The sequence below is a fragment of the Cornus florida genome, unplaced genomic scaffold, assembly GCF_030987335.1.
Source record: "Cornus florida cultivar Cherokee Brave unplaced genomic scaffold, ASM3098733v1 CherokeeBrave_3.0.0_Hap2_Chr06, whole genome shotgun sequence".
Lineage (NCBI taxonomy): Eukaryota > Viridiplantae > Streptophyta > Magnoliopsida > Cornales > Cornaceae > Cornus > Cornus florida.
This window is the reverse complement of record NW_026775576.1, coordinates 95,703,851-95,714,345: the sequence shown is the minus strand read 5'-3', so window position 1 is coordinate 95,714,345 and position 10,495 is coordinate 95,703,851. Positions and strand designations below refer to the sequence as shown.

The window sequence follows — 10,495 nt, the reverse complement described above, 5'->3', positions numbered from 1 at the left end:
TTTATCAGTTGATCAATAATTTTATACAGATTACAGGAACGAAAGAAAAGTATTTTACCCCAACAATATTGTTGAGAATTTGATTCCAATTGAACGATAATTATCATCTGAAAATTAGAAAAGACTAAGAAGTGTATAACTAGAACACTATATCTATGGTAACACTATAAGATCGATAAAGAATTTATTACCATGAACTGCATCCTAACTCTCCATCGACTGCTCAATGACTGCATGTGCTTGTCTTTGGGTGAATGTCGCTGATCTTGTTGCGTTCCAAGATGTAAATTGTAGACTAGTCTTGTGATAAGGCGTCCTCAGAATCAGTTGAATTTAAGAATTTATACGGCTCATTGTCTTCACAGCATTAATCTCCAATTTGCATGAAACAAAAAATATGAATAGTTATACAAATAATGACGTAACATGCTTTAATCGTACCATGGAAGTTTAGATAACCTGTTATACGATAGTTTTGTAGATATTTGGCGGGAAAAAGTATCTACAGGATCTCAGATCCAGTCCCCTTATCAAGTAATTCTATAGATAGTTACCCAATGAAAAAAAATACTATGGCACCAATATTTCAAAAATACTAATATAATATATTATTATATATATAAATAATACTCTATCCGTTGTCATCTTTCTATTTTGGAATGTCCCAAAAAACATGTACATTCCAAATTTGAATGTACTATTTTTTATAATATTTTCAAACTATCCTTTTAACTAAACAATTGCACTAATTACAGGGTACTATTTTGTCTTTTTAGTAAGAATATATTTAAAAATTCACTCTTATCAATTCAATAACATGTATTGTGGGACGGAAGGAGTAATAATTAGTCATTTTATCATCATAATTAAAATTATTAATTCAAGACTTATTTTAGTGTTAGATGTTTGTTATTTTTATTTTTATAAATTTTATATTATTATTTCCAATTAATTCATAATATATTTTAAATTGTATTATATCCATTTTTTTAATAATAAAATTTTTTCCAAATCATTCTACTTTTAAAACATGATCTTGCAATGTTCCATTTCATGACACGCAACCACCTAATGAAATTGTATCAGCATTGTCTCCATACTCAAAGAACAGATATTATTTTTTCAATGGTAAATTACACTTTCATCTCGTGAAACATGTCTCTTTGTTTGTTAAATTACGTTTAATCCTCTTTTATACTTGTCAAATTTGTAATTATATTTATGTTCATATATATATATATATATGTATATAGTATTTTATTACAATAAATACGTACGTGGGGTAGAATTGAAATGTTAAAAATTCGTCGTTTACTTTATAGTAGATCATTGACTCTCCAACACACAACCCTTCACTATGCGGCACGGATGTCCACAAGTCAACACTTTTCCTCCACAGAGAGAGAGAGAGAGGAGAGCTGAGTTGTCTTGGAAATGGAAGAAGGCTTCTGGTTGCCTCTTCTTGCAGCAGTTGCTGTAATTCTGTTTTCGTTCTTTGTATTCACGAAGTTCTTCAACAAGAAGACAAACACAAGTACAGTTTCAGATTCAGAAACTTCTTCTTCAAATCCTAACTCTTCATCCACCTCCAATCCACTTCCATCTGCCCCCTACGAAGTCTTCCTCAGCTTCAGAGGCCCCGACACTCGATACGCCTTCACAGATTTCCTCTACAACGATCTCGTCGATGCCAGAATTCGCACCTTCAGAGACGACAACGAGCTCCGAAAAGGAGAAGAGATCGGCCCTGAGCTCCTCAGAGCAATTACAGAATCCAAGATTTCAATCTCGATCTTCTCCAAGAACTATGCGTCCAGTAAATGGTGCCTTCGCGAGCTAGCAAAAATGTGGGAATGCAGGACAAGCATGGGACAGATCATTTTGCCCATTTTCTTTGACGTTGAGCCGTCCGATGTGCGGCATCAAACAGGGACTTACAAGAAGGCCTTCAACGAGCACCAGAGGCATTTCGATGGCGACACCGTGCGGGGATGGAGGGAGGCATTGAAAGGGGTTGGAGCATTGAAAGGATGGGATTTGAACAAGGAAACTGGAGGGTAATGTACTCAGTACTCCTGTTTGCTTGATTGATCTCAATTTTTTAGCATCATAGTATGAAAATTGAACTTTTTGTGCATTTTACTTAGAATTTGATTAACTAATTCTTGTGGTTGGGATTGAAATAGAAAACTAAATGAGTTTGTGAGGAATATGAAATAGAGAAAATAATCAAATCTCTCTCTATATATATTTTTGCTTCCTAATGTGTGTAGAGAAATAAAATAAGAGTTTTAGTTTAGGATGTGGTTGATTTCCTAAGCAGTCATTGATATGCATGTTAGAACTAAAAGAAGTATCAAATTCATAATGTCTGAAATGTAATTTAATCTTTTCTCTTCTGGAATAAGGGAAATATACTACATTTTAAAAAAGAAAAGAGAAGTGAATAACCTTTTTACTTTTGTGGAATAAAAGAGATATACTACTAGTTTAAAAAATTGTAAAGTTATTATATAATGTGAAACACAAGATCTGGAAAATGTATAATGTTTATGCATTTAATTAATATCCTTAAAAAAATCACCCGTTTTGAATAGATAATCAGACTATTCTCCAGTGACAAGGCCATTAGTGGCCAATTGGCGATGAGGAAGAGTTTCACTCCAATGCCTTTAGTATGAAGTTGATAGTGCAGAAACTCCTACAACTTAGCAATGCCTGCAGAGACATCGCCTATGATGATAATAATGCCATCCACATACACTACAAGGAAAATAATACCTTTTAGTAGATTGATGAAACACTAAATGTTTTTTATGGCATCTATGGAGACCAAATTCTAATGTTGCCTCCGATATTTTTTTTACCCAAGCTCTTGATAATCTATCTGGTTCTGAACTTCTGATACCATGTTAACCACTATCTACTCTAAAAGATTAAGCTATTAGAGAGGGTTTTAAATTTAAATATTTATATTTAAGTCTTCTAATACATATTTAAAAGAAGAAGAACCAAGAACAATAACAGATGAATATATATGTATAAGAATAGCCTAACATAGGCAAGTAAAGCCAAGAATGATTCATGTATGGAGTACTTCACCTTTGCACCATCATAATTGTTCTCCTTACTCATGCATGCCGCATTGAACTGAATAAAAATAGAACACATCATAATTTAACCTTAATAATGTTTAGCTTTCCCTTCTATTAGTTACTTGTGATCTCCCATCTGATGTCAATTATATACTGCAGGCATCAAGGAAAGCTCGTGAAGATGGTTGTTTCAAAAGTGTTGTTAGAGTTAAAGAAGAATTACATGGTTGTAACTGACAGATTGGTTGCAATTGATCATCACATAGAAGAAGTAAGTAGATTATTAGATTTTCACTCCAGTGATGTAAGGATTGTTGGAATCCATGGCATGGGTGGGCTTGGCAAGACAACTATTGCCAAAGTCATATACAACAAACTCTCCAAGTCCTTTGAACACTGTAGCTTTCTTGCTGATGTTCGAGAAATTTCACAACAAAAGGGTCTTGTTAACTTACAAATTCAACTGAACTCTAAAATCCTAAAGCGAAAAGGCCTCGACATTGATACTGTTAATGATGGACACCAAATGACAAAAGACACAGTTTTTGGAAAGAAAGTTCTCATTGTTTTGGACGATGTGGCTGAATCGTCTCAATTTGAGATGCTTGTCGGAGAACGTGATTGGTATGGCTCGGGAAGCAGGTTCATTGTTACAACAAGAAACAAAAAGGTTTTAGATGATCTCAAAGTAGATGGGGCTTACGAACCACCAACAATGGAACCATATTATTCTCTTCAACTTTTTAGCAAGCATGCCTTTAGGGAGGACTTCCCTCCAGATGACTATGATCTTCTTTCCAAAGATGTTGCATCCACTGCTGCTGGGCTTCCTTTGGCTCTTGAGATTATAGGTTCACTTTTATGTGGCAGGGGGAAAGCAGTATGGAAAGATACATTGAAGAAGTTGAGAAAAAGACCGGATGACAAAGTCCAGGCAATATTGAGAATAAGTTATGAAGCATTAGATTATGAGCAAAAGCAGATATTTCTCGACATTGCATGTCTTCCCATTGGAGTGGACAAAAGAATTGCTGAGTATTTTGAATTTCCTGGTGGAATGGACAAAGGAGTTGCCTTTTATATGTGGGATGCTTGTGAATTTTTTCCTGAAAGTGGGATTGATGTCCTCTTTCTCATGTCTTTGGTGAAATTTGAAGATGGTGATTTCCTATGGATGCATGATCAGCTTATAGGCCTTGGTAGAGAAATTGTTCGTCAAGAAAATTTCAAGGAGCCTGGGGAGCGTAGTAGGTTGTGGTCTCATGAGGAAGCAATGGATGTATTGGAGGGGCGCATGGTAAGATTCAGATGCATCAAAAAAAAAAATTTATGGGTTGGGGGGTGGTGGTGGTAGGGGGCTATCATTTTCTTGTTCCCTCATTCATGTGATGAAATAAGATGCTATTCAAACAAAATATTTGAGGAAGGGCTCCTTTGTTTTATTTTTCTTCCACATGGGTTGGGTAAAAATGTTTTCAATTCAAAGTTAGTGGGATTTATGGCACTTATTTATGAAATTTCTTTTATGAAGTTGAAACAATCAAAAAGTTTATCACAACAGTAAAAACAATATTTAATATTGCACTTCTTTGTGTTAGAACACTGTAAATCTATTATTGATATGTTGTTTACTTATTTTATGGCTTTTTATTGGTAGGGTACTAAAAAGGTTGAAGTCCTCTGTCTTGACTTCAAATTTGGTTATCCGGGCCTTTGTTTTACAAGTGAAGTATTCACAGAACTTTCAAATTTAAGGTTTCTCAAAGTTGATTGCGCAGAATTAACTGGAGATTTTAAGCATCTTCTTTCAAAGTTAAGATGGCTTCATTGGCAGAATTGTCCAGGGAAATTCACTCCAACCAGTTTATGTCTAAAGAATCTGGTCATTCTTGATCTATCATGTAGCAGGATTACAAATGACTGGAAGGCTTGGAGTCAAATCATGGTTGATAGAATACACTGCTTTTGTTCTTATTATTACACATACTTCTTGGATAATTAACTTCTCTCTTTCCTTGATGATAATTTTGTTGTTTCACAGATGTCAAGAAAGCTGAAAATTTTAGATCTCTCATATTGCAATTGCCTAACCAGAACTCCTGACTTCTCTACATTTGGAAGCTTAGAGAGATTGATTCTTAAAGGGTGTGGAAGTATGATTCACATTGACCCGTCCATTGGGAATCTAATTCATTTGAGAGTGCTTGATATTAGTGGATCTGCCATAACCAAGTTTCCTGATGCTATTGGAAATTTAAAGGAGCTTGAAATTATTAATGCCTCTTCTTGTAGTTTGCAAGGGAAAATTCCAAGTAGTATTGGGAGGTTGTCTTCTTTGAAAATCTTGAATTTAATGTTAACAAAGATTTCTCACCTACCAGTGAGCATTTGTGGGCTTTGTGACCTCCAAACCCTTGATTTATACGGCTGCCGGGAGCTTCAATCGCTGCCACAACTTCCTCATAGTTTAACTAGTCTTCGTGTCACATGTAAACAAATGGAGGCATTTCCAAGTCTTCCCAATCTGACGAGTCTGAAGAAATTGCACTTGGAAGAATGTCGGAATCTTGCAGAAGTTCCTGGAAATCTTGGGAAATTATCTGAATTGGAGACCTTGACTTTGATAAAGACCAGCATTAGGAGTCTGCCAGCAGGGATTGGTGGACTTCGTAGGCTCAACCAACTCGAAATAAACTCCTGTAAAAATATTCGTTGCATAATGGGACTGCCCTCAGGTTTACACAAACTCTCTGTTAATTTTTGTGATTCCTTCGAAAGATTGCCAGATCTGTCAAATTTGGAAATTTTATCAGAATTAAAACTTTCTGCTTGTCCTGAGCTGGTGGGGATTCAAGGCTTTGGGAAATTAAAACTGCTGACAAGTTTAGAAGTATCAGGGTCAGAAAAGCTATGTGAACTTGACGGGCTTGAACAGTTGGAATGTTTAATACACTTGAATATAAGTCAGTGTTCTTACTTAGAAAGAGTGCCAGATCTATCCAATCTAAAGAAGTTAAAGAAGTTACTTGCTTACTGCTGTCCTTACCTGATTTTGATTCAAGGCCTAGAGCAATTGGAATCCTTAGAATATTTGGATATAAGTGAATGTGTTTCCCTAGAAAAATTTCCTGATCTATCAAAATTGGGGATGCTGAAAGATTTAGTTCTTCGGGAATGTCACAACTTAGTTGAGGCTGAGGGCCTGTGGGCATCGAAATCCTTGGAGAGACTGGACATGTCGTCTTGCAAATGGTCAAAAAGATTACCAGATCTTTCAAACCTGAAAAAACTGAAGGAATTGAGAATTCGTGATTGTGGAAAATTAACTGAGATCCAGGGACTTGACATGTTGAATTCACTAGAATATCTAAACATTGCTGATTGTGAGTCACTGGGAAAATTACCGGATATGTCAAACCTTAACAGCTTGATTACTTTAATAGCTCCTGGTTGTGAGAAGCTGACTGAATTGCCGGGACTTGAAGGATTGAAATCCTTGCGATTATTGGAAATTACTGGATGCAGGTTGATTGAAGATTTACCTGATTTTCCAAACACGGAAATACGCAGGCATACACCATATATACTGCTTCGCACATATGCCTAACAAGCTACCTGATGGCCTGGTATGTCTTAATTTTTCTGTCGAACTTTGCTAGTGAAAATTTCCTTATTGACATTTACATGATTATTTTATTTTGCACATCTTCTACTCATTGTTGGGCAGATGAATTCTAATGCACATTGAGATTATTCTTTGTACTAAAATTACATGGTGAATATTTTGTCTTATATCACAATGCACATTGAGTTTTATTTTCCCCTTATTTTCTTAAAGTATGTTGTGTATGCATTTGAGAAGGAAAATGCATGCACAGATTAGCCCTGCTGTTTTGGGGTCTTTGAGAGTTAGGTTAACTGTTTCAGCCTTGATTTTTAGTTTTCAATTTAGAGAACAGAAGACTTGGAATTGTACTGTCATTTGTGTGCATTACCCTGAACATTGGATTTCAAACAAATCAAATGTAACAGGAAAACAACAAAAATAAAATAAAACTACAAGTAGTTGGCTTGGAGAAATGCATAAACCATAGAACTTACATTTTTACAGAATAGCATTGAACTTAAACAAATTGCACTCGCAGAAAGTTTAAAGCACATCAGATCCATGGAAGGATACTTGAAAAACACTGAAACACCAAACTTTCAATAATGGCTATCACCGTATCAGAAACTCTAACTATACATCAATTGAATTCAATAAAGAATATCAAGCACCAGCTTGGATAGAACATTACTGACTGAAAAATTGTTCATCAAAGTCGTTTAAACGGCATTGACAATAATAGCAACAATTGGTAGTTAACATGTTGTCAACTCAAACATTATGCCTGTTAATATTATTATCATCTGAGATCTCTTTTAAAACTGAAGCTTCTCTTCTTCATGATGGAGCATCTGCTGTCTGCATCTTTGTGAATGATCTCTCTGTTAAATCTCTTAAATGAAAAATGTATGTACTGCTTCTCAGTGTCATTGTTGCTTGCTTTATTCTGTGTGTAGAACTCTGGGGCTGTTTGAAACTCCACTATGCTGTTTGGTTGGATAGTTTTTTATTTCCGAATTTGGATGCTAGTATTCCTGCTGTAGTTTATTAAGTTCTCCTCTGTAGCTTGCTAATTATCTTTTGTTTCTCCATTTCTTGTGTACTTGTAATTGATCATAGCAAGAATTGTATTTAATTATTCCCAATCAAAAAGTCGAAAGGTCACCTTGGTGCATCATTAGCATCAGAGGATCTCCTTAATAGGCAATTAGCCATGGCTTATTATGAATACAGTAAATCTATTGGAAGCTCAACCTAATTCGCCACAATTTAGATGTCTTGCATGTAAAGAATATTTTGAAATACATAGCGGCACTCTAGAGTGATTCATGTATGAAAGTTCATTAATTTTTGTTGCAATTCTTGTGCATTGATTTCTTAGAGACCTTTAATTGTGTTGTATGCTGTTGGACTTTGGTGAGGCTCTAGATATATTACAATTTATCTAGTGCGTGATTTTCCTCCTCCTGTGGTCTTTGAGTGCTTGATGGCATATGTTCCAGTTCCTCCATTTGACAAAACTAGACATGTTTTGGTAATGAATTAATTTCAACTTACCTATTATTCCTTGATTTTTGAAATTATCAGGTACCATAGGGAGGACCCGAAGGCTTAGATTTGCAGTGTGCCCAATGCCTAGTGAGGCCCAAGGGTCCATATAGCAGCAGGCCGATTATCCCCGAGAAAGCAGAGCCAGTCACAGCCTAGACCACTTCAGGATTACGCTTGTGCTTGCGGTATACATATGCAAAACATAAACCGTTCACCATTGATTTTTATTAGTATTATACCAATTAATGTAGTAGTAACTTGTAGTTACTTATTATGATTTTTGTCATAAATGGAATGATTGAGCAAGCAGTGGATTCCTCCTACACAGGGCCTTGACTTGTGGGGGCATGGCTGAGGGACATTGAATTTCAGTCGCTCGGAATGCACTAGGGTGGCTCATTGAGGCTGAGGTTGGTGCTTTGAGCCAATCCTAGTTACCTAAGGGCGGATGGGAAAATGTTGCCCTCTTTTATTCCGACTTGGAAGAAGATCCAAAAGTACATCTAAAGAGGGCATTTGGAACCGAGCTCAGACATGAAGCAGCAGGTCATTTCTTTTCTCCTTGTGATATTCGGTTATGCCCACATTGGTTGTAGTTTAAGAGACAATCCATTACTCTTGTGGGATAAATAGACTTAAATATTATTAATTATTTTTAAGAGCATTGCCCTGTGAAACTTAAAAGTCGGATTGTGGTGGGCCCCACTTAAAAAAATTGTTTTAGCATAGTTCGTATAATCTAAAATCACCCCCTAACTAACAGAAAAAATAAAAATTAAAAACTTCAATATAAATACCCGAAAAAACCAAAAATATATTTTTTAAAAATGATTTAAAAAGCAGTTCCCTAAAGATAAGATTTTATTTTTTTTTCACAAAAGTACAACTTTTTTTATTGTCTTCTTCTATTCACATAAAACTGTATGCATAAAATGGAACAAAGCAGGCCGCATTTTGAATACAAATATCTCGTACACATGTATGTATTTATTACTACGTATATAGTGTAGTTTCACATGGCTTGGGCGATTGACATCCATGGGTAATCAAGAGAGAGACTTTATAGACCATTGACTTTCCAAAACTAGATTGTTCATTTTTCAGCACGGAGCGTGAGAAGTCCTTCACTTTCACCTCCAGAGTCCAGACACAGTGAGAGAGGTGTGTTCTCTAGCAAATGGAAGTGTACGAAGAAGGCTTCTGGTTGCCTCTTCTTGCAGCAATTGCTGTAATTCTCCTTTCCTTCTTTGTATTCACTTTTCTTTTCAACAAGAAGTCAAACACAACCACAGTTGCTGATGACAACACCTCAGAATCAGAAACTTGTTCTTCAAACCCTAAATTCCTCATCCACCTCCAATCCACTTCCATCTGCGCCCTACGAAGTCTTCCTCAGCTTCAGAGGCCACGACACTCGCTACGGCTTCACAGATTTCCTCTACAACGATCTCGACGATGCCAGAATTCCCACTTTCGGAGACGACTCCGAATAGGAGAAGCATTGTGACACAAATGATACTTATGAGCAAATGGTTACATTCAACAATTTGAGCTACCAAAGTCCGAAAACTATATGGCCGCGTCTAGTGTTCGTTGTAATAATTAAGGCCACATGTGTGCTGAATTTTGCATTCGAGTCTCCACTTGTTGGGTTGGTATTTTCACGACGAATGTGACGGGCATTTAATAATTTCTGTCCTAATTTGCAATATTACTAAGGTTATATTGTTTATGAAATTTCTAGTAATACGTATTTTTGTTTTTTTGGGGAGAGAAGTAATCAACTTTGTCACACTTTCTTTATTGCAATGACAGTCCGGTCACTAGGGTCCATCCGATTTAACTTTTTGAGTGTCAAATCTTTTTTCGTACTTCGCTAAATTTAATTATTGGTATACAAACACACACGTCAAGGGTTTCATAGAGCCCAGACAGTACATTCAAGTTGTTAAAACCCATGTTACATAAACTCTACAAAAAAAAAACATGCATACTGATTACATATTTATAAAATTTTAATATCGTCCTACTAAAATTATAGTCACTATTGCCCTTCATTCAATGGTCGATTTTTTTTTTTTAATTTGATATTATTCAAGCCTTTACAAGCCATCTTCTGATTCTTCTCAATATTTTTCTGATTTGTCTATGCAATAAATACATATCACCATTTTTTTTAAAATAAATTTCACTTACATCCTCGTACCTTTGATCATATCCCACTTATACTTTTCTAGGTTTC

General features: G+C 35.6%; 1 protein-coding gene across 3 annotated transcripts; it reads left to right on the top strand.

Moving 5' to 3' along the window:
• The first annotated feature begins 1,344 nt into the window (after positions 1-1,344).
• On the top strand, positions 1,345-10,062 carry LOC132313074 (disease resistance protein L6-like). Of its 3 annotated transcripts, none has more exons than XM_059811717.1 (7): positions 1,345-2,057; positions 3,255-4,392; positions 4,753-5,040; positions 5,137-6,721; positions 8,290-8,438; positions 8,582-8,799; positions 9,358-10,062. In XM_059811717.1, the coding sequence occupies exons 1-4, from the start codon at positions 1,435-1,437 to the stop codon at positions 6,700-6,702; spliced, it is 3,615 nt and encodes a 1,204-aa protein (XP_059667700.1). In that variant the 5' UTR covers positions 1,345-1,434; the 3' UTR covers positions 6,703-6,721; positions 8,290-8,438; positions 8,582-8,799; positions 9,358-10,062. The 3 variants fall into 3 exon arrangements, with proteins under 3 accessions (XP_059667700.1, XP_059667699.1, XP_059667698.1); XM_059811716.1 differs by having other exon boundaries at positions 9,342-10,062; XM_059811715.1 differs by lacking the exon at positions 9,358-10,062 and having other exon boundaries at positions 8,582-8,917.
• Positions 10,063-10,495: the final 433 nt, after the last annotated feature.